The sequence below is a fragment of the Acanthochromis polyacanthus genome, chromosome 1 (genome assembly GCF_021347895.1).
Source record: "Acanthochromis polyacanthus isolate Apoly-LR-REF ecotype Palm Island chromosome 1, KAUST_Apoly_ChrSc, whole genome shotgun sequence".
In the NCBI taxonomy this organism is placed as follows: domain Eukaryota; kingdom Metazoa; phylum Chordata; class Actinopteri; family Pomacentridae; genus Acanthochromis; species Acanthochromis polyacanthus.
The window spans coordinates 55,597,114-55,622,391 of NC_067113.1; the positions used below are offsets into that span (position 1 = coordinate 55,597,114).

The 25,278-nt window shown below is 42.3% G+C and overlaps 1 protein-coding gene across 7 annotated transcripts in view; it reads left to right on the forward strand.

Annotated features, from left to right (window-relative positions):
* sox5 (SRY-box transcription factor 5) overlaps window positions 1-25,278 on the forward strand; it is a 142,894-nt gene that overhangs the window by 82,072 nt on the left and 35,544 nt on the right. For 6 of the 7 annotated variants that reach the window (XM_051953450.1, XM_022217910.2, XM_022217934.2 and 3 more), the window contains 4 exons: window positions 5,846-6,018; window positions 8,079-8,147; window positions 18,993-19,119; window positions 22,689-22,774. In XM_051953450.1, the coding sequence (XP_051809410.1) occupies window positions 5,846-6,018; window positions 8,079-8,147; window positions 18,993-19,119; window positions 22,689-22,774 (455 nt within the window). The remainder of the gene's footprint in view (window positions 1-5,845; window positions 6,019-8,078; window positions 8,148-18,992; window positions 19,120-22,688; window positions 22,775-25,278) is intronic. The other variant, XM_022217926.2, reaches the window with a different exon arrangement.

The window sequence follows — 25,278 nt, forward strand, 5'->3', positions numbered from 1 at the left end:
ACCCCATCGAATTCCATTGAAGAGCTTTTTGTGGGGAACAAAGTGACTCACCGCCTCCTGCTCCGTCGGCCTTATTGAGGAGAAGCATCGGTAAAAGGCCCCATGCGGTTCAACATAGCAAAAACACACACACACACACACACACACACACACACAATTATGGGAACTCACAGCGCTAGAATAAATATCCCCACAGTGTAGTGTCATTAACATCAGCCCTGCTGCACTAGAACGAGTGACAGGGGATGACGCTTAATCTTTTTAAATTACCTCCTCATTCCTCTTGTTTTTTATGACATTTTCCACGTGCACAATATGAGCATCAGCTTCTTTCATCACTTCATTAAAGGCACGTTTTGTTTACACCAGGGAAAAGATGTTTAAGGCTGCTTGAAATCGAGCTGCTGCAGTTCTTTTTTATTTTTGCATAATTCTGCCCTCATTTGTCCGTTTTTAAAATAAAGTTTGATTAAAACTTGGTGGCATAACACAAGCTCGTAAATACGCGCCTGCCAGTGGAGCTGGCAGAGTTTGAGAGTTTAGAAAGTGGCAATGAAGCTCCACAACCACAGAAATTTATATTAGATGTGTCCAATCACAGAACTTGCATTCATACTGTACAGACACACTCGTGTATTCAGTAAACACACAGTCTTGTACTGTAGCAGCAGCTTCTCTAGGAGAGTTTTGGGTTTGCTTGAGGTGTCGAGGTTAGAAAGAAAGCATGTTTTAACTTGTAAATGATGCAATGTTAAGTTCCTTTTAGCTCTTTTTCAAATAACGATTTGCATGAAAACTCATTATTTACTTTAAAATTACCAATATATGCCATTAAAGTAGTGTCATAATCTAAAAACGACTTCAACTTAACAACCTGGCATATAGCAAAGTTTCCAGCAAAAATCGATTTTGGAGCAACAAGAAAAGTTCTATTAGTGTTTTAAATAACCTAACAAGTGAGGAGCATGAAGATTTTCTGTAAAAATCATAGAATAAAGAAGCAAGAAAGCCCATGGTAAGGTATTTTCTGTGGGCTACAAATCATGTGAACTTAAGTTATTGGAAAATGCCATTAAGTGTCAGTTTGAATTTAGGCCCGTGGACGTACCTAAAAGTGCCAAAACACTTAAAACTGAGCACAATTTAACAGCAAAGTCAAACATTGTTGGAAAGAATATTATGCGTTGTTGTTTAAAAGGGAACTGAATCATGTTCTTCAGTAACGAAATCATTCTGTAAGTGCTGCCGTGTATATAACAGTGTTGCACATTATCCCACAAAATAACTCACTAAATAAAAGTTAATAAACAACGTTTAAAATACCTTTAAGGTTTACGTTCACATTCCAGTTTATTCTGACGCTGCTTTCATTTTCTATATTAAAATGCTGACAAACTACACTGGTTTAATGAGATATCATCTGTCCCACATTCCACTTTCCAGGTTTACAAAATCCTGACTTCAGCAGGGTAAGATGGGAGCTCACATTTACATTAGCCTGCCCCACATGTAGAACAACTTAAAAACCACAGATAACCTGAGTGGTACAATAATAAAATGTTTAAAACGCCTCAAACTGAGGACTATTTCTGGTGCAGACTGGTGAGGGGAGCAAAGTGTAGTCATTTAGGTGACTATTAACAAACATTCCTGCTGGAAACATGAGTTTACTGCAAATCATGCATGTCCTGAGCACTTCAGTCAAACTCTAATTCAGTTACCTTGATATTGACCTAAGTATATTAACTAATTTGATTATTTAAAGCAAATGTCCTGTCCATGTACATATAGTTAACTTGCTTAACCTGCTTTGCACGGAGCAGTCTGGACATTTTCTGTTCCTGTTACATTTTTACTTTTCACTGCACCTCTATGGAAACATCAACTTGTACAACATTTCTCAAGTGCGCACACACACACACACACACACACACACACACACACACACACACACACACACACACACACACACACACACACACACAAGATGACTATACTATAGATATTGTATTACTTACATTTTTAATTTGTTCATCCGCTATCCGCTCAGTGTAAACACAGCCTGCAGTTCAACCCAATTCAACCAAAAAGTCTGGGAATTTTTGTCATGAGATTGTCAGTCACAGCTGGATCACTCATGGCTTCACAGTTTTGCAGGAATATGTAGAATTTTAGTTTTTTTGCAGAATGTTTTTATTGTGAACAGTATATTTTTCCACTATTTTTCAAAAGTGAGAAATGTAGAATAGAGTGGTTTTGTGAAAATATTGATTAGTTCAAAGTTAAAGCTGCTTAAAAGTTGAAACTCAATGACTTATCTTGTTTTTACAGCTCATTGCTGTAATAAATGATAGAATTTTGGCATTTATCTGAAAGCATAACATCCCTTTCAAACCTACTAGTCAGTTTTGGGGTTAAAAGACCTCCTGTCTGCTGCAGTTTAGCTAAAAAGTTGCAGAATTTTTGTCATGTGTGTCGGATGCAGCAAAGTCAATGATTGCTTTGCGGTTTGTGCAGAGGAACACAGAATTATTAGTTTTTTACAGAATCTAGTTGGAGCAAATGGTTCTTTTGATGATTTTTTCAACTGAGACTTGTAGAATACAATGATTTTTGGTTTATCATGATTTTGAACTTAGTTTCAGAACTGGATATCGCACATGCTAAGTTCAATGACCGTCAGAAAGTTTAAAATCTGAGTATTGCTCAGGCAAAGATATAACCCTGCAGCAGGTTTTAGGGTTGAAAGAGTTCACATATCATAGATACTTCACATATGTCCTACATTCCTGACAACTTTCTTTGTCTGCCTCCTTTTGCAAGCTTGACTTCCCTCCTTCTTCTTCTCTTTACTCTCATTTTGTTCCTTCACTCTCTGCTGTCCATCTTTTCTACTTTCCTCTCTCTCTCCCTTCCTCCTCAGCTATCTCATCCCCTCTCCTCCTCCCTCCTCACCCGGGGGGGTTATCAGTGCAGCCGGGGTCATTAATTAGCGCCGCGAACACAGTGACAAGTATTACATTGTTACAAATTGGTTAATTACCCCGTGTGAGTTAGCGCGTTCGCGAGAGCCGGTGTCGGTTCGGGGAGGGTTTGTAGGTAAGCAAAGGGGCCGTAGCAATCTGCCTTAAGGAGGAATGTGTGTAAAACCGATGGAGGAAACCAGTTATCGATCCACCTGCTCCGCTCGCAGCAGCTGAGGAAACAAGCCGACGCGAGCTTGATTTATGGGGCGGCCGCGGAAATTCTGAAAAGCCCGAATGAGAAGGGAAATAAGGGAAACAAGAGGAGCGTTGGAGAATTTCTAAATCTCAAGGCCGCTCTCTTGGGTTCTTCAGGGGGACTGAGAGCAGCATGTGGATGCAGAATTCAGGTTTTTCTTTGCACATCCAGACTACTGGTTGCAGAATGTCCCTCTTGCGCCCAGAATTTTACTATGTTTGCATTAGTGTGTGTGAAGGGAGGTTAACCCCAGCAAAAAAAGAGCCTCCTTTGATCCATCATTTCACCTTTGCAACCCCCCTCCAGAGCCCTTCTCCCCTCCCTCTCTCTCCCCCCCTTTTTTAACACAAGGCTCTTTCTTGTCTTGGTCAGCTTTTGACTACACACACACACACAATCTTTTCTGGCCCGACAAAGGTGGGTCTGTGAGTTGGGACAGCGGCGTGTTTATTTTTCCAGCGGCCAGCGCTCCCGACAGTTGCCTTTATTGTTCATTGTTGGCGGATGGATGGAGTGCAGGAGTGGGGCGGGGTGGGGTGGGGGAGAAAAGCGAGGGGAGGACGGGGGAGGAAGGGGGGTGTCGGCTACCAACAGGGACGACAAATGGATGGATCTCACCTTCCCGAGGCGGTCAAAGGGCAGGTCAGCGGCTCCCTCGCCCGTCACTCCCATCTTCTTTTTCATCTCCTGTTGTGCTTTTTGTTCTTCTTCTACTCTTTTTTTTTTTCCTTCCCCTCTTCCTCATCTGGTTTGACTGGCGCAGGAATGTGGCCCTGTTAAAGGTAGCAGCGGTGGAGGAACAATGGGGGATTGTGCTGCTCCAACACACACACACGCACGCACGCACGCACGCACGCACGCACGCACACACGCACACAACAAAGGCATGTAGGCAAACATCAGTACATACGACCAGACATGAGCGCACACACTGATTGTGCCCCCCTTAACTACATCCTGTTGAATGATTTAGGCCTCGTGTGGAAGCCTGTTCGTGTAAATGTAGATGTGTGCGTGTGTGTGTGTGCGTGTGTGTGTGTAATGGAGCTGGTATGTCAGGATCTAAGGAGTCAAAGGTCAGGCCATGCTAAATGTGAGCAGGAGGTTGGCTGACTGCAGGGTAAACACAGACCAGACACACTCTCCTCGCTCTCTTCTTTTTTTTTTCTTCCTTTCCTCCTCTCTTGAGCACATTCACACAGAAATCCAGCTTGACAGATTTACCCGTAATTCGCCACAAATCAAACAATTTTCTTGATTTTACTTCAAGTTTTTCAGTGGGAAATGTAAATTTTCCAAACCTGGCCGCCGATCGGTTTTGTTTGTTAAACATATGAAGCTGGCAGCTCGGATTTTTTTGCGTTTTTCCGCCACATTTTCCCTGTTTACAAATATTCCCTCGGCCAGATTTATTTTCGTTGTTTCAATAAGGCGATAAAGGCGCTGATGGATGTGACTCGATGAATCACAGCCGGACCTTCTGCTGCCCGGGAAAGTGAGTCAACATCTGGTTTTACAACTCGACGTTACGCAAACGAACTTTACCTAAACGCGTCTTCCGTTGGCTCCCTCCTGCCATTCGAAGCCCCTCATCGGTCATATATTAAGTCCACCAACAAGCCATGGATAGCTTTACTCTGCTTTATTGTTCCTTCCTCCTTCGTTCCTTCTCCTGCAAGCTTCTGACCTCTGACTTCACCCCCACAGTCCTCACTGGCCTCTGAATTGCCTGTTACAATCATGTTTTTTCAGCATGTACCCACTATCATAAAACCTGGTTAGAGTTTGAACAACATTCTACTCAATAAATTTATTAAAATATACCAAAATACACTTGCAATTATATGAAAAATATGAAAAAAAGCTTAACATTGTGTATAGGTTGAACTCAGATTTCTTTGTTTGCTGCTTCAAAACTAATATTTAAGTTGAGATAACTCAATCAAATTGGCTTAATAACCTTTAAACAGGCTGTTGCATTCATGTTTTTTCAGCATGCATCAATGTAATAACACCTAGCTGTTGTAAAATCCTGTAGGCTACAGTATGAATTGTAATATTTCAGGTACTTGTAGATGTTCAACAGCCAAAGCACTGCACTCAGTAACTGATTAAATGAATGTTTACATGATATAGTGTGTTTTGATGGGTTGTTTTGACATAATAAAGTGGCTAATTGTGTCAACTTAACACTGTTTGTCATTTAAACTTATGTGTTAGTTGATATAAAGCTAAATTTAAGTTGACGTAACTGTATGAGATTGGCTCAATAACTTTCAAGTTTTTCCACAGTTTTAGACAAAACTGAAGGTTTAAAACAGCTTTAATTGTAGAGAAAAAGCTAATTAACTAATTAACTCAATGTAGTTGTTTGTTGGACATAATGTTATTAGAAGTTGTCTGACTGATATAAACTGTTTTTAGAGTGTAACAACGGCTTCCCAGTCATCTTCAGCAGACTGACCGTTTATCAACTGAAACTGGACTTTGAAGAACCTCAAATTCTTCCTTTCGGCACTAAAAAAAATTTGACGGCGTAACCTTATCCAAGCCTTGCGCTCTTCTTCAAAGTGCTACCAGATCACCTCTGACCTCTCCTCCCCCCTCCACTCCCACCCTTTAGGTACCCCAGACAGCCTGGCGGAGAAAGAGCGCCAGCTCATGGGCATGATTGGCCAGTTGAGCAGCCTGAGGGAGCAGCTCCTGGCGGCCCACGAGGAGCAGAAGAAGCTGGCCGCCTCACAGATGGAGAAGCAGAGGCAGCAGATGGAGCTGGCCAAGCAGCAGCAGGACCAGGTACAAGAGCATGTGAAGGGCCTCATTTGGAAAACGCTGTACACTCCTGCAAAAAAAAAAAAATCATCCTTCCTAACAAGTCAGTCAGTTTAGTGCATGAGATCTGTAAAAAATCATCTGCAGCATTTGGTTCGTTTCCAGTTAGATGAGCAAGAGTTACGTAAAATCTGTCTTGATTCACCGCATCTCAAAATATACACTTCAAAGGTCAATACTGTTTAAAATACATGTTACACTCCAGCACAAAATCCAGGAAATTTCATGCTCAATAAACAGCGAATAAAAGGCACACACGCTGGTATTTGCAGACGTACAAAATTCAGCGCGCTGATCGCAAATGGTCATCAGAAATCCCGGCACAGATTTCTAAGGTTTACAACAGAAGGTGGGCTTGAAACGCAACAAATCCCACAGGATTTCTGTCCGTCCTCTGCACTCCTCTTTCTTGCACACAAACATTCTCATATAGCGCTCAGGCAGCCAGAGACATGCGCCTTTGGCAGCTCCAACACAGGGACATTGCACAGGAATCAGCTGAGGGTATGTAGTGTTGGAGCGGATGTAGCAGAGACAACACACACATGCTTACACACTGACACACACACTCCAAGCTCCCGGGCGAGAGTCTGCCAGGTATTTGCATAGAGAAGGGTTTCCCTTTTTTGTTGTGCTTTTTTTTTTTTTTTTTGCTTCTGGGAAGCTTGGGTTTACGAAGAGAGGGACACACAGAAATACAGCTGTAAGGACAAATCACCTGTGACAAGCACAATGCCTTACAGCGCCCTTGGCTGTACCACTGCACACTGAAGGAGTCTGACAGTATGAGAGTGTACTGTACCTGAGTACTGTACTCCTCTGTGCCTACGTTCCTCTCTGTGAGCCACTGGAGTCACTGTTTAGAAGGTAATCATGTTTTACCAGCAGTTTTCTGCAAAATGAGTCAGAATGGAAGCAAAATTAATGGTGAACGTAGAGCAAAGTGACATTGCAAGCTGTAAATAAATACGTGTAAAGTGAGAAAGTACCTCTAAATCGATTATTAAAGATTAAATTCAAGAACAGAAATAGCTAAAGGTCTTGGAAAACACTAGACGTACTTTTAATTTAATCCTCTGAACTCAAAGCATTTGCTGTGTGTTTTTTGCTCCTGTGTCATTTTGCTCATTTTTGACTGAAGTATAAAGTCCAGCAGCTCTTTGGAAACAGAACAAACACAACTCACACATGACTCCTGAGCAGTGTAACACAGTTGCAATGCTGTAAATAACCAAAAATGTAGAAGCTGAAGTAGCATTTGTTTGATTTATTTTCGAAAAATGAAAAAATCCTGGAATCAAACAATATTTTCCCAATATTCACAGGTGTCACCAGTACTGAGAAGAAAATGGTCCCTAGAGATGTCTATAGATAGTTTTACATGCACATTTTCGTTTTGTTTCCATACTTGTCTTCTATCTGCTCTGTGTAAGCACTGCCTGCAGTTCAGCTCAAAACATCTCTGAATTTTTGCCATGTGACCCTTGATTTTAACTGCATGACGAATAGCTCTACAGGTGCACAAAAAATAGCAGAATTCTTAGATTTTTCTTGAATCTGATTATTACAAATATTTTTAAAAAGACAAATAGAACAAAGTGATTTTGATTAAATAGAATTTTCAGCTTAGATTTGGTACATCACAGATGATTAGTTCAAGAACCGTCAAGAAGTTGAAACTCCATTGATTCTTTCTGGTTTTACAGTTTGCAGCTGTGATAAATAGTGTGATTTTGGGGGGTTTTGTTTTTAAACATAGCATGCCGTTCACAGTCACTGGCAGGTTGTGGAGTTCAGAGGGTTAATCAAACAATACATCCAGTCCATTCAGCAGGGCTTGTGTACACGGTGGTAAGTGTGTCAGGGCGACGCTCTGGAGTCCAGATGAGATGAGATCTTTAATATTTCATAGCAGGGCATCGACCCTGTGTCGTGTGGCCGAGTCCTCTGAGACCCGCCCATGTGTGTGTGCATGCATGTCCCGTATATACGTTCTAAAAATACGTTGTGTGCTCTGTCCTCAGATTGCCCGGCAACAGCAGCAGCTTCTGCAGCAGCAACACAAAATCAACCTCCTGCAGCAACAAATCCAGGTGAGGCCGGCCTGTGTGTGTGTGTGTGTACGTGTGTGTGTGTTAGCGATGTATGCCTGTGTACATATCACTGCATGTTTGTGAGAATGTGCATCTCACAAAAGCAATTTTGTGACTGTGATTGTTGCAGCTTTTCTTCACTCAGCCATCAGCATTTGGGGCCTGATTCAGCGTTGCCTTGTAATAGTAGCCCCTCCTCCTGAAGCGCACGCACACACACACACACACACACACACACACACACACACACACACACACACACACACACACACACACACAACTTGTGTAATCACTTAAAATTGGTCAGTCTGCTTGGGGAAAAAAAATCAAAAATACTGCGCTGACAAGTACAGTAAGTGTGTTTTAAGTCTTTATCATTATATAAATCAAAGTTTGTGCGTGGAACTCTCGGCTAAGTGCACTTTTCTGTTTATTTCTTTGTGCCTGTGAGTGATTGTTGAGGCGTTTTTTACAGAGAAGTAGATTGGGTGGCTTCGGCAGCAACAAACCAAGGTTAAGCATCTCAGTCGGTGAAGTATGCAAGAGGAGGTCAGAAAGAAGCTCAAAAAAGGCTACATTTTAAAAATCTTTTTCATTTTTCATCTCACAGGCAAATTAAGTCACATTATACCCTTCTAAAACACAGCTGACACTGGATTAGAGTGAATATAATCTAGCCAAGAACTAATATAAAAGTATTTTTCCTTTCACTCGAACACAGCTAGCACACATTTTGATCTTTCATCTCCATATTTAAAACACATTTAAGGTCTTACTATTGATAAAGTGAGATAAAATTATCACTTGAGTTAATTGGTCTCCATTTTATTCTGCAAAATTGTAAGGAAAGTAGACGTGTTTTAGATTGCATGATATTTGGGTCTTTGCATACTACAGATATTTTACGACTTCAATTTTTATTCTTTTTCATACTTTTCCCCTGTGTGTGAACAGTGCCAGCAGTCCAACCCAGTTCAGCTGAAAAGCCCATGATTTTTTTTCATGTGACTTTTGGAAAACAGCTGAGTCACAAATAGCGTCTCGATTGCACCAAAGTTTGCATAATTTTTTGTTTTTGTAAAGATGCATCTTAGTGCAAATGCTTTATTTTTGGCAGACTTTGAATTGAGACGTGTAGAAGAAAGTGATGCTGCTTAAATCTTGTGGTTTTCAGATGAGATTTAGTTCATTTTCACAAGCAAGTCACACACAATTAGTTCACGGACAATCAGAAAGAGACAAAACTCACGATTGTTTTATTTTTTTCAGTTTATTGGTCTAATGAATGGTGTCATTTTAGCAATTTTAGAACAAATGACAGTGAATTAACTAGACTATAAAGTAACACGAAACTTAAAAGTCCCTGAATTTTTAATTAATAGCTGTTTGTTCACAGCTGTGACCCTAGTAGCTTCTCGATTGCACTCAAAGGAACAAAAGTTTTTGTTTTTTACAGAATCCTCATTGTTTTTTCCTAATTTTATGATTTTTTTTGATGAAATATTGCAATTTTAAGGTTAAATTTGGTTATTATTCCCAGCTAAACTGAATAATTAGTTCAAGGACTGTCAAAAAGTTATTTTTTCCAGTTCCTTTGCTTGAATGAAAGGTTAAATATTGGCAATTTTTAAAAATAAGTAACACACTTTGAAACCCAGCAGCAGATTTTGTGGTTCAGAGGGTTAAATAGACTAAAAAGTAGAATAAAAGTAAACTTAAAAAGTCCGTTTGGATGAGAAAATGGTTGGGTGTATATATGTAGCATTTAAAAATGGAGGTATTGTACTTTCGGGCGCTACACTGGAGCCTCTATTTTGGTCCAGGTGGCTTGGAACGAATAGCCGAGGCCTTTGTAAAGGCAGATGACACTGAATTTTAAGCTGAGAAAGCCGGGCTTTGTATCATAAAGAGACACCCTGTCCAAGAAAGAACACACACACACACACACACACACACACACACACACACACACACATTGCCTTTTTTCCCCCCGAGAGTTTAGCCATACACAGTTTGTGTGATAAGAGACCTTGTGATAGCATGTGTGTGGGACGTGTGTCTCCGTGTGTCGGCGATTCTGTCGAAAGCAGCTGTGTTTATTTGCTTTGTGCGAGTTAAATTCTGAATTGTTCGCGTTTTTTTGTCCCGTTTCGACAAGAGCACATGTTTGTTTCTGAGGATTTCTCTGTGCCTCGCCGATGCTTCTTCGTGTGTGTGTGTGTGTGTGTTCGCCGCAGCTGTGTGTGTTAAGCTATAAACACGTCCGCTCATGATTCACTCCCTCACGACCCCGCCGAGACAAAGCTCTCTTTTCCCATGACTTTGCAACCTTTTCCCAAACAAGCGTCTCTCCATTGAACAGGCCCAACAATAGTTTCTCACAAGCGCAGGGGGCAGCTGTAGGCAGCCTCGTTAAGAGCAGCAACACAATCAACAGGGGCTCGTCACGGGAGCACACACTCACGTATGTCGCGCACATCAAAAAAAGTGCACGTACATACATGTGCACACACGCACGGCTGTATCGCGAGAGAGTGCTGCACACTTGCCTGATGATCAAACACACACTCATCATCAAAGACTTGGTCGAGAAATACACTGCTTAATCATTCATGAAGAGATTGTCCGCACAATCCCACAATACAATGGCCTGCCAGAGCGAGGGCACCAGGTTCAATGTGTGTGTGTGTGTGTGTGTGTGTGTGTGTGTGTGTGTGTGTTTTGCGTCTGTATGATAAGCCCCCTGTGATTGCATTTCCCCCTAACGAGGCTGAGTTCAGCTGTCCCTTCTTGTGTGTTTGTGTGTGTGTTTGTGTGTGTCTGTGTCCTTGGCTTTGTTAGACCCAAACCCCCAAAGGCCTGTGAAGAATGCTTTCAACCGTCCACTTGGAAGAGGTGATGAAATGAAACGAATAATCAAGCTCATGAAAAAGAGAGGAGAGTGGCACACATCCTTCATGAAAGGAGGACAAATTATTTATTGTCCTCGTGTCCGGTTTCCTATTTTTTCTCACCCCGAAACCCCAATCAAGCCGGCGATATGCATGTTAGCCGCCGCTATTTAGGCCAACGGCGCTCGCCGAATGTGGCGGCGAGCTGACGAGCAAGAAAGTTCATTTGCACACGCAACAGCAGCACAAAGCTAATGACACGCAATGTATGAATAACACACACAGACATGCGTGGACCTTCATTAGTGTTCAGTATCAGTGACTGGCCATGTTCTCACTGGCTAATTGATTCTACCTGAAATGATCTGTGATTTAGCATCACCTGTGATCCATTCATTTTCATCCTTAGGCAGGTTCTGGGTGTTTTTTAGCTCCCATCACATTTTTCCTCACTGTGGGATCATTTTTGGCTGCAATATAAAGTCCTGCACCTCTATGGAAACAGCACAAGCATGGCTACATGTAGAGAGAACTCAAACATATCATCTGTGCAGTGTGCCACAGTTATAGTTCAATAAATCATGAAAACAGAACAAACCAAAGTTGAATTTATTTGATTATTATTTTTTTTTAAATTGGAAAGACCTGGAATCAACATGTTCCACTTTTTCCAAGTGCCCACAGGTGTTACCAATAATGGAAAAATAAAATTAATTGTGACTTTACACACTATAGATTCACAGCGACATTTGTTACATTGTTTCCATACTCGCCTCCTATCTGCTCTGTGTACACACAGCCTGCAGTTCAACCAAGTTTGGCCAAAAAGTTGCTGAATTTCAGCCATGTGAGTGTCCGTCACAGCAAAGTCACTAATATATTCACAATTGCATGAAGGAGCACAGAATTTTCCTTTTTTATAGCATCTGAAAAAATGCTAAATAAAGCATAAAATAGAGTGATTTCGTGAAATATCACAATTTTAGGCTTGGATCTTTACAGTTTTTGGTGATAAAGAATACAATTTAGACAATTTTTTAAAAACACAACATGCCTTTCAAGCCTACCAGCAGGTTTTCGGCTTCAATTCTGAATTTGACCTCTACTTTTATCATGATTTAACCCCCCAAGCCTCCTTATCCTGATTAAATCATCTTCAAGCCTAAGCAATCTAATCCGACTTTCAGTCTTGCAACAAAACCCGTATCGTGACTAAACTAATCCACAAAATTTACCCTCACTTTAAAAAACTTTGTGTTCATTACAACACAGCTCACTCTCACAAGAAATTCCCGAACAGGGACATGTGTGCACATAAAGACATGCAGACACGCCAAAGCACACACACTGCCACCCCCTGCTAGGGGCCTTCTTGTTAAGCTCCAAGGGGTGAGCACATTTTCTTGAACTTCCCTTTACTTTCCCTCTTGTCTTGTCTCGTTCTAATTAAACGGCTTGTCTCGGAGGCTCCCCCCGGTGTCGCCGGGGACGACTGCTGCTGCCGCGCGGGGAAGCGCGACAGGGATGAAAGGAGCTCACCTGCCGAGCGGCTCAGGGCTTACCTTGAGAACACATTTTCATAGAATAGCAACGAGACGCACACACAATGTATATTGAAACAGAGGGATGAGGGAGTGTGTCCTGCTTAATGAATCAAAACTCACCCAAGCAAAACACACACACACCGTCGAGTGCCTCTGTCGCGCCGCCGCTATGTGCCGTCTTTCATCTCATCAAGAATCACAGTCGCTATAGGTCGGAGCCAGCAAAGCAGACAGAGAGTAAAGAAAAAATATCAGAAAATGACTAAAGCCACCTGATGCTTTGACTGGTTTAAGAGGGGCCAGAATCGCCAGCGACAGCAGCTAACAAGCTCTCTATTAAGGCTATCCTGCACTGTAACTCAATCACACTGACACACACCCTAACACCGCCTCAGTATACGCCTTTCAGTCTGTCAAAAACATGAAGACAAATGTGAAAACATGACAAAATGCACTTTTTAAAATCAGCTTCCACATGTGTACCTCATACATACACAGCAGCACCAACATATTCTTTGCATTGGAACCGCTAACCCAATTGCCTGTGTAATTGTTTAATCACCTCCATTACACGGCAGCCAGTGTAATTTGTGTTTTCCTAGCAAGCTGTAATGCACACATGCACTCAAACTGGACCACAACCAGATACTGCTCAGCGCGTAGACATACCTGCAGTCCCTCATGGCCCTGCATTCACAGCACACTGGCCTAATAGCCTCTGTCCATAGAAAGTTAATGGACTAATATTAAAAGCCGGCTATCTCTCTCCTTCTCGTTCCCTCTCTCTCTCCAAATTAATTATTGGTTCTATCGCTCGCACGTCCCCTCTTCAGCGATAGGTCATCCAGGTCTTGCATTAATTGCCGGAGCATATGGTCGCCAACAGATTTTAGCTGTGGGACTCGCACTTTAGCGGGGGCTATTTTTTCGCGCGCTCAGATGCGAGCCATATTGTGCGGCGCTGGCAGCTATTGTTCGGCGCATTAACTTCATAGAGCTAATTACTCCCCAATAATAACTTTACCTTGGAGTTTTTAGCGTGCCGCGTGCCAACCAACCTGTTTCGCACCCCATATGTTAATTAGCGGCCACATCTTCATTATGCCGCAGCGGCGCTTTAAGTTCAAGCTGTGCCGCCTGGCGCGTGGTGAACGCAGCCTCGACTCGCTGCCAATTATCCAACTCTTGCTCCCCTTCGCCGTCTCTCTTCCTCTCACTCTTTCCTCCCTCTCTTGTTCATTCTGTTCTCTCTATCTGCTGTTTATTTCCTGAGAATTCGTCTCGCCAGGGCGAATTGTCGACTCTCTCTCTCTTTCTGTCCTCTTTGCCCCTGTGAAAGTTCTCAAGAAAAAGTTTCACACTTCGTCTTTATATATAAATATATATATATGCAATTTTTTTTCTTCCTTCCGAGTATTTTTCTTTGTTTTGCATTCAGTTATCACTGATTAGAGGAATTTTTCAGATGAGTTTTGTTTGCTTCAGGTTCCTTTTTTGGATGTGGAGGGGAAAAAAAAGCCTCTTATTCTCCACGTCAGCAAAGCCTACAGTAGCGGCGGTGTGATGTTTTCCTCTGTGTGCATTGTAGGTTTTCATGTTCGCTTTGGACCTGATGTGAAAGAGAAGCTGAGGAGTGCATTATTCCCCAAAGCGCCCGCTGTTTCAGATGTGCCTCTTTTTTCCCCTTTATGTTGGGATCTGGAGATTGTCTGATAGATCTGGCCTCGCTCTCACTTTTCCTTTCCCTCACTTTCTCTCAGTAGCTTTTCCTTTCTGTCAGTTCATCTCTTTGTCTCTGATTCGTATTCTCTTGATTTGGGATGGCACACATGCACTGTTTCCCGCTCTTTTCTTCTTCTTCTTGCTTTCAAAGTTTGCATCGCTGGGCGGCTGACACACAGAGCTCCCTTTAAGGTATTGCATGTTGCTGTGTGTGCGAGATATTAGATTAAGTCATTTTGCAGCTGTAAACGAATGTAAATAGGAAGGAATGCACGGAGAACGATCCACTCTGATATCATATGACACCAATGCACACATACAATCTTGTGCATTTTCTTGTTTGTCCTCTTCAGTGACCCTTGTTTGCTCTTCCTCACGTGTCTTTTGGGGATAGGCCAACGATCGTGGTCGATATATATCCCTATTATTGGCTTCAGTAAATTAATTGGCCAATTATTGTTAAATTAAATGCACTATTTCAGGTCTGATGCAGCCTTTTCTCTCTTTCTGTATCATTCTGTGGTCTCGAGCAGAAAAAACAGATTAAGAAACACAAACTAGGAGATTAGCTTCTCTCACAGTGGTTAAGGCGATGCAGCCACAAATCACCCTGACACGAGTCTGAAAAACAATAATCAATACAGCTTTAAGATATGAACCTTAATTGGTGATAAAACAGTGAAAGGTTAAGAAAATGGAGAAGCAACAGCAGGAATCAAACTGATCAATATCAGTCGAGAGCATCCTAATTTAATCACTTCTATTTCTATTTTACATATTCAGATACAGCCACTCATTAATGAAGAAGCCTAGTTATGAACGACAGGTTCTCAGTGATCACATGCTGTTAAAGCATTACATCTAATGCATATCTACTCCAAATATCGACCTTTCTTGCGTTACCAATAATCAACCCTAAAATAACAATCGGTCGATCCCTGGTGTGTTTGTGTCGCTCTGTGAGGTTGCAAAGCTAGTTGCGCTACACCAACTGCAACATATGGGAGCGAATGGGAAACAATTCTCTATAAACCATTCTTTCTTTTTCTCTTTTGTTCCTCTTTTTTATTCTTTCTTTACTGCCTGATCTTCTTATCCCATTGTGCAGACTTACGTGTGTTGTGTAACACTTCTGTAGGCTGATTAATGCAGCGCCTATTGTGTGCAGGCTGGCAGAAATCGAGGGGAGAAGACTCGGATGCTCTGCAGGATTTTCTGTGATACTTTCAAAGAAGGAAGCAGAAATCCTTGTGCACACAGTGACGTCATGCGGTTTACTGTATGCGTTGATGTGTTTATGTACAGTATGTATTTATTACAGCTGCCGCAAACTTCTCCTCCTCCTCCTCTTCTTGCCTCTTCCCATCCTCTCCCTCTCCTCCCTCCGGTACATTACAGTACTGCTAGCCAGCTTCACTCCAGCATATGTCCAATTAGGCCTGAAAGGCAAAGCAGAACTGTTCTGTCTGTGATTCGTCCCCGCGGGGGTCCTGTCCGAGCGTCGCGCTGGAACGCCTCCCCCTTCTGATCGCGCGGCGCAGGCGGCGCGACGGTTTATGGTTAACCAAAATGGTGGAGTAATTATTGTTTTTGGTTGTAAGGGGGGAAACAGGAGCCGCTTGAAGAGAGCGCTATTCCCCAGCGCTGTGATAGTTTGATTACAGTGCTGCTGGCTGCCGCATGCCGACACACAGGAGCAGCAGGAAGAAGGGAGGAGGACGAGCGCACACACTTTTACAGTACACTGTAAAAGCGCTGTTACCACTGAGCGACAGCGGCTCTCCCTCTCGTCTCTATTTACCTGTCTCAAGCACTAACCACTTCAAGTGCCTACATCGCAGAGATATTACCTGATTGTAGCGTGTGCGCTCCAACCACCGTCCTTATGATTGTGCAGTCATTTCCAGCCATTTCCATCATTCCAGATCAATTTTCCACATCAGACGGCTTTTACCTGCCCATTATCCTATTCAACCATTACCTCTCTGGCCTCCTGGCAAAATAAGAGCGACAGAAGGAGATTGAGAGAGATGAGTTGCAAAGAGGGAACAAAGTGCCGTGCAACAAGACGAGTGCAGGTCAAAGGCCTGAAGACCCCGTCGGGGATTTGATTTAAAGGACCACTCCGCCAATGTAGCACGTAAAGTTTAGCACTGTTGTCTTTTTTAAATGTGCTTTCAGTGTAAGCGGGAAACAGCTGCCTCTAAACAAGCAGCTCTAAAGATACTGAGGCCGAGATATTGACATACTTTATATATATTTATATGAGAAGGAAGAACCTTGATTAACTTTCTGCTAATGCATTTTACCACAAAAGAACATTTCTTCTCCAAACCATATCAGATATTATGGATCAGAGCCCAGGTGATACTGGAATTTGGGAGCCAATAGGGAAGCAAAACATTTCAATGTTAACATTCTTTCTGTTCTTTCTATCTATAGTAATAGGGTCATCCTCGATTACAGCCCAACCAAGTCTGGATTATTGGGGCCCAGTTTTAAAAACTATTTTAGAGAATACTAATTTGAAATACTGGTATATGAACCGATGATGATATATGTGTCTGGAGAAATGTTTAGCAATTTTCCAGCAATGTCTTCTAACTAACTAGTTAGTAGTTTTCCGTGATGACACCACTTGACTCCGCACCACCATCTCTGATGAATGCTCTACTACATGTGCTGCAGACAGTGCTAAGTGGTGCTCTGCCCGACAAACTATGTCATGACATTATTTCTAAGTTAACCCAAGCACATTTTTCAGCATTATGTTCTGTATAAATGTTTTTATATCTGCATGTTTCAGACAACATACATGCCTAAGAATGTTTTGCTCTCTAAATTTTATCAGATTGCATCAATTAGAGCCCGACTAATTTTGGATTTTTTTGGGGCCAATGCTGATTTTAGGACGTAAGAAATTATGACATCAATGTATCAGCTAATGTCATTAATTTATATACTAGAGTTATATTGAGAAGGGAAAAAGATGAAGGGTACTTGTTTATGTACTTTCTAGCCATGTCTTTTCCAAACTAGTAAGCAGCTTACAGTGAAGACACCGCTTGGACTCCGCACCACTACCTGCAATGAATGCTCTGCTACATGTGCTGCATGCAATGTTTTCCCATAAGCACTATTTCTAACTTACTCCAAAGATCTTTTCTACATTACTTTGTTGACAACAGCATAAAAATGGTTTCATATCAATGCATATCTGACAAGATATACACTGAAGAACATTTCTTCTCTAATATATATCACATAGAGTCAATTGGAGCCCCACAGGAACTGGATTTTTGGAGCCAACGCTGATTTTAGGGAGTGAGACATTTAGATTTTTGTAAGTCTGCATGTTCCTATATATGTTAGAAAACAGGAAAAAGATTAGGTTGTTGTTTGTTAACTTTCCAGTAGTGTATTTTACAAACTAGTTACCAGCTTTCTATGAAAACACTGCTTGGACTCCGCACAACTCTCTACAATGAGTACTCTGCTACATGTGCTGCAGACAGTGGCTTACTCAGTGAGAACACCATTTCCAAATTACACCAAATACTCCCAGATAGCTTTTATATCAGCCCATATTAAACCACAAATATGCTAATATCAATATATTTGCGACTGGCTGATATCAGCTGGTAATATCAGTCAGCCGTTAACTAAAAGTCTGGTTAAAAAGAACAAGCACAGAAGCAGATTTGTTGAATAATTGATTAGATTGCAGGACCGGCCTCTTCTACTTCTCATTTTATTTCACTACAGTGTGGGCGCAGCATTGTTGTATTGTTGCCATCGCCAAAGCTTCAAAAGCAAAACTGTTTCCAATGAAAACACCACAGTGTGTCTTTGCAGAAACAGATAAATGCAAAGAGCGAAGAGGGCATAGTTTGCTTCTGATCTACCGATTATGTAACGCTGTCACACCCAAATGTTGCAAAACGAATTGATTTGATTTGTTTATCGGACGGTGGTTTAAAGTTTAAATTTCCTTCATACATGTGGTTTGATACACAAACTGAGCCAGATAAGATCCATTCTTTCCCTCCTCTCACCTTTTCTCCACTCTCCTCCTCATCCTCTCCTCTCCTTCCTCTCAAACTGTCAGTCAGTCCATCACACGCAAGTCTTTGTGTGTTGTTTTTGGCAGAACGCTGTTTAGTGCAACCATCTGTCTCCTACTTCTCTGCCTCTCCTTCCTCTCTCTCTCCTGTCGTCCCTGCCAAAGTCACCCATCGGAGGAGCTTTTTTCTGCGTCTCCTTTTAAAATCCTGGAAACCTTATGAAGTCGTATGGCTCCCTGCCGACAGACGCGGGGTTGTATCCGTGCGTTTTTGTGTATATGTGTGCTGATGATGCTGATGGAGGGGAGAGAGAACATTATCTTCCAAATAAAAAAGAAAAAAAGGGCCAGCTGTTGTTAGAGTTTACTGAACTGTCCTCATGACTTGCTGCGTTTAGAGCCTCCTTCACTGATGTCATATGTGAGCTCCATATGTATAAGTGTGTGTATATGAGACTGAATGCATATGATTGTGAGAAATTAGGGTCATGGCATTCCTATGTTCTTCTTGTTGCAGGATTTACTTCTCAGTGCATGGTCAGGTATTAATCTTTATATGTTTCCTTCCTTTTCCCTTTTCCAAAATTCAAAAAAAAAACCCGTCCTCCTCTCCCTCCTTTATCAGCAGGTCCAGGGCCAGCTCCCGCCGCTGATGATTCCCGTCTTTCCTCCAGACCAGCGGACTCTGGCGGCGGCTGCAGCCCAGCAGGGCTTCCTAATGCCCCCTGGCTTCAACTACAAGCCTGGCTGCAGTGAGTCGACACATACATTCCTAAATAGGTGCAACTTTGGGAGTTAAAAAAAAAGTAGCTTATGTGTGATGTTTCACATGTTTTGCACCAAGCAAGGTAGAAGCGTTTTTTTCCCACACACAAGGAGTCTGGTTGTTTCCCAAAAGACGAGCTTGCCCCTACAACAACATCGTCTCCCTCTTAATAGAAAAACCATCCAAATACACCCTTCCTGTTTACACTCTCTCTCTCTTTATCTCCCTCTCTCTCTTGGCTCCTTCCTTTTGTCTTGTCTATTTTTTGATATATAAAAGCAGCAAAATGAAGGCGTCCTGCAGGACATGTTTTTTTTTTTTGGCTATCACGCTCCGGCTGTGTGGCAATGTGTTGTTTACCATGATAGAGAGAGAGGGAGAAGGGAAAAAGGAAAAAGAGAGAGGGAGAGAGAGGGAGGTTGGTGCTTGCCAGGGGATGCTGGGAATAAATGCACGGTGGGGGGTTAGCAGAAGGGGGGAGGGAGGGTGGTAATGTGACCTGCCCCAGGTTCTCCTCACATTAACACGGGACGCAGCCAGAACATGTTTCCAACACAGCCCACACGCACTAACACACATAGACTCGCACACACAAAGACGCTCAGTGATCGCTTTGTGATATTGCAGGAAAAAAAAATTACAAAAACGAATATGTGCACACTCAGTCCCGCTCCCACCCCTCTCCCCACCACCCCACTTAGAGTTTCACAGCTTCCCAAACAAGTCCATTCCATTTTAATTAGTGCCATCTTCACCCACGCCCACTGCCCACGTAAATACCCTGTCAAGTAGTGGGCTTGTCTTTTCACTGCCTCCGCCAACTCCAACCGGACTGGCACACTTCGGCAGGCCAAGCCGCCCCTGAGAAAACTCTCTGGCAACTTTCGAAGTTGTTGTGAGTTGATGTAGTTTTCGGTTTTTGCTGCAGCTCGAAATAGGACATGTGTAGCATTGTGCTCTGACATATTCTCACGGCGCTTTCGTACCGTCGGAGATATGAATAGACCCTGCACAGTATGGACTTCTGTGCACTCCGTGGCTGTCTTGTTTAAACACTTGGACGGCGACGCATTTGTTATGTGCTTCTGACACAGCGTGCTACAGCTTAAGATAGCTGCTCTTTTTTGAAGGTTAAAAACTAAAGCGGTGCAGAATAGATCTGCATTTAGAGGTAGGAAATGTGCAGAATTTACTGGAAAAACTGATTTTCAAACAGACTTTTCCTGCTTACAAAGTGAGAAGCAAGCATGAAATATGCAGCTTATATCTCCCACTGATTACTATCCTAAATACATCATTTTTATCCCACTTCGGATATTTGTACCAAAATTCATCCGATTCTGTTGTCTTATATGTATGAGACTTAAGTTAACTCAAAGGGGCATGCAAGAGATCCAGCACTGCACTTTCAAAGGTTACAAGTACCCAAAAAAAGATGTATATCTTTCAACCTCATGACTTTCTTTTAAACACTTAAAGCCTCAAGCGATGTCAGACTTTAGAAAACTATGCACATAGACAGATAAGACATGAAACAATTATTTTCACAGCTTAAGTCATATTACTCATGACAAATAAACTTGACCGTTACCTCCATGTTTAACCCTCTAAACCTGAAAGGTGTGTTGTCTTGTTTTTTTTAAAAAATCAGCAAAACTGCACTCTTTATCAGAGCTAGAAATTTTCCCATGGTCCTTGAGCTGAACATCTGTATAGAAACATAACCAAATCTTGGAAAATTTGCTTTATTCGACATGTCTTATTTTAAAAAATGGCCAAAAATAAAAGATTTGCTCTAACCAGTTCTGTAAAAGACAAAAAATTCTGCACTCTTCGACGCAACCAAAAAGCCAATAATAACTTTGCTGTGACCAACAATCACATAACCAAAAATTGTTACATTTTTAGCTGAACTCAGCTGAATTGCAGGCAGTGTTTTTACAGAACAGCTAGTATGAGCGTGTAATAAAATATCTATAGCATGTGCTCCACCATTGTTGACACCTGTGGGCACTTGGAAACATGTTATGCATGTAAAATCCAAGTTCTTTTCATTGACAAGACATTTTACTTTTGTAATTCTTTTTAGCGATTTATGGCTTTATAATTAAGTAATGCTGCACTGGAGACTTTTCTCTCTACTTCTAGTCATGCTTGTTTATGTTGCAGTGAAAAATGAGCCCACACTGAGCAAAAAATGTGACAGGAGCAATAAGCCCCAGAAACTGCTTTCAGGATGCCCCTTTAGGAATTATTAAAATGCTTAAAACTGTCCACAAAATGACACCGATGGCCTTTTTGTATCTCGCTCGCCTCGATCTGTTTCCCCCTGTCGTCTGTTTATCAGTGAGAAATCTCAGCCCGGTCCGCCTGGGTCGCTGTCCCCAAGCCAAGAGCAACATGTTTGCTTTTCCCTGTCATTCTCCCTTTTGTTACAGCGACCCCCAGGAGAAGCATAAATATCCACTGGGCTCATGTTTGTCTAGGGAGCAAGGAGAAAAGACCAATCTCCTAGAATACACAGTCCTGAAATAATTCTTTAATCCCTGCTGCCCTCCCTCCTTCCCAACTGGAGGAAAGAATGTCTCAGCTTTTGCTTTCAGTTGTTTTGGGGGGGTTTTTTCAAGGAAAAGAAGCAAGTTATATGGGAAAATATGTTGGAGGGCTGATGCCAAGCTGGGACACATGCAAATTTGCATGAGCCAAGAGGCTGAGCTGAAGGTTTGGGTTAGAAATGCAAGGTCGAGCCCTGAGAAGTTTCTCCTGGAAGAAGTTTCCTGGATTAAACACCAGTATGAACGCCTGATGGAAATCAGAGCCACCAAGCAACATGTCTACATAATACAACTAAAATTAAGCACAATATCCCTCTTCTTCCCCTCATCTCTGACCTTTCTGCCCCTCCTTTTCTTCTCTCTCTCTCTGAGTAATTACAGCACAGCCTATCTGCACCTACTAACTAATAACTTGGAATCGTCCTTTTTCTCCCCTGCTTCCTCCACCTCCCTGCACTTCTGTCATCTCTGCCGCTCTTTTCGTCCATCTATCTCCTGATTTATCATTCCTGACAGAAGAGGGGGAACAAGAGGGAGAGGTGGAGGAGATGAGAGGTGGTAGAGAGTAACTTGTGACAACAGGAAGAAGGAGAAAGTGGGAAAGCAGCACAAAGCAGCAGAACAGGGGGGTGAAAAAAGAAAGAGAGGAGAGAGCAGCAATCGGCAGTCGCGGCTCTTAATTACGGTACTGGGGCCGGCTTTATCAGAATCCCTTCACCTCGCTGCTCTTTGTCAGGGGGTATTAAGGAGGAGGACACACAATCAGGCTTTTCATTAGGGCCCTACCGGCAGCGCACACAAAGGACGGCTTTAACGGCTGCAGAAAGGGACTCAGGTGGTGGTGGAGGGTGGATGGTGGGGGGTGAGGCGGGGGAGAACAAGGGATGAAGGTGGGATGAGAAAAACAAGAGGATAAAGGAGGGAGGACAAATGTGAGGATTTGAGTGCAACAAAAAAACACAGATTTTATGTTAAAAATGTGATCTCTGCTTCCCTTCAGGTGACCCCTACCCTCTCCAGCTCATCCCCACAACGATGGCCGCCGCTGCAGCCGCCACACCAGGCCTGGGACCCCTCCAGCTCCAGGTAAGACGGCAGCATCCACACAAGAACTCACAGTTGACAGTGTTCACACCTCACATTGAGCTCCACAACACCACAAACACAGCCACAGGGGTGGGAAGCACAGCTGTCACTTCCAGCCAGAGTGTGGACACTGAAGGCATCCTGCAAAAGCATGATCTTCATGATCGGACGATGACAAATGTAGCGCTGGCCCTCGGCTTCGTTCTGCTACTGGAAGTAAAGGGGTTGATAGTGCTGCTGATGTGAGTGTCAGGGTATAAGGCAGAAATATTCAGATTGACTGTCAGAAGTGATCTGGGGGTGATGCTGAAGACATCTCAGTCTTCTTTGACAGCACAGAGGCATCTTTAGGTGTGTCTTGGGTTACTATCATGACCAAATTGATGGTTTCACTTTTGCCTATCTTTCTACAACCCCTGGACATACTGAGAAATAATGCTTGTTACTGGTAGATAGTTTTCTTGACCTTCTGAATCCCAAAACTCACCATTAAGTACAAACAGCATGTTATCTTCAGCCAATTATCAGAGCCAGAAACTGTAAAAACACAAATAAATGTCAAATTTTCATTTTTCTGACGCTCCTTTATGAAATCTACACTGAAAATCTTCATCAAAATACTACATTCTATATGACTCAATATAATTTTTTTTTAAAAGTATTTGTACAAACTAAATTCTGTAAAAAACTAAAAATTCTGTGCTCCTTGGTGCATCCAAAAGGGCATCAGTGACTCGCATGCAACCAACAGTCACATGACAAAATTCAGGAACTTGAACTTGAATTTCAAAAACGTTGTGTGTAATGTTGTGTTTTCCAAAACTCGACTGATATATCGGTTAGCTCTTGTTATTGGCCGATAGTTATCCTACAAAGATGTGCTGTCCAATGTATGATACTTTGTTCCATAGAACATAATATAGAAAAAAGATGCTTGAGGTGATTTTGCCATTACATAATCTGCAGCAGAGTACAGTTGAGGAGGTGGTGGTGCAGAATCAAGCCATGACTTCATGCTAAACTAGTTTTTGAAATACATTACTGGTCTTGCTGTAGTGTTTTTAGTACTAAATTCTGCATGCAGAGAAAGTTTAAAGAGCAAACTACAACATCTTCTTCATCATATCTGTTTTTGAGATGTGACCAAACCAATTAAACACTTTCAGGGCTCTGTGCAGCACATGTAGCAGAGTACAGCTGAGCAGATGGTGGTGCAGAGTCAAGCTGTGACTACATACTGAACTAATTTGTAAAATACATTGCTGGAAAGTTGGGGTTGGTCTCAGCAATAAACAATAACCTCAATATTTTACCTTTTCAGCACCTTTTGTAACACACACACATATATATATATATATATATATATATATATATAAACAATATTGGCCAATATATCAATATCAGAATGTCTTTCTCCCTATAATTGGCTGTGCTTTGGTGTTTTCAGTCCTACAGTCTACATATAGAACAAATCTAAAGAGCAAACTCCACCATATTACACCAAGCAAATTGAAATATTAGTCAACTGTGTGCAGCACATGTAGCAGAGTACAACAGAGTCAAATGGTGTTTTCATGGTAAACTAGTTCGTAAAATACATTGCTCTAAAAGTTAGAGTTGGGGTTAGATAACACTCACTAACCGTCTCACCAACAAACAATGACCATATTATTTTCCTTTTTCCAGTAAAACACTAACAAATATATAAACAATTGGTCCATACAGAGATATTACAATTTTTTACTCCCTGAAATTGACCGCATTCTAATGTTTTCAGTACTAAAGTCTTCTTGTAGAGCATCAGCACATTTTTTTGTCGTTATATCTGTTTTTGAGATTCGGTTCGGATGTATTAGACGTCTCTAAGCAATCAAAATTTAGAGGAGAAGTCCATATCTACAAGCCCTCTTAAGCTTGATAAAGTGGTCTGCTGTGTGCTCTTCTGCCGTCTCATAAATCTGGAGAAGAAGTAAGAAAACAGAGCAGAAAAACGAAGGAAAGGTACAACATAAAAAACAAGGAGCCAACATCTGTTTTTCCACTTTTAAGGAGGACGAGTTCGATCCTTTTCCCGTCTGCTTATGTAGAATAAGTGGCCTTTTCACTTGGTAATCCTGACCCGCTTTCACCTCCGCCGAACCCCTCGACGCTGAAATGCTTCCACTCGGATCCACGTGGGCTCCGGGAAGGCCCCCACTCTCCCAGGGGTTAAGAGCCTGCGCGGGCGTCCTCTCAGCTGCCTGTCTGAAACACATTAAGCTGCGGCGTTGGGCTCGGCCTCGATACGAGCTGCACTCGGCCACCCCTCGCCTCCTTGACATGCATTATCATAAAACGCAACACACACCGAAGCGAGACGCGTATATCTAGGGGAAACAGCTGCATGTATATTAACACATCTTTTCGCTCTTGCCAAAGAAAAAATGACGGGAGAACGCGGGTTAAAGGTCAGGTGGAGTGTGTGTAATACATTTGCACCTGTCAGCCAAACGTGCTGCCCCATA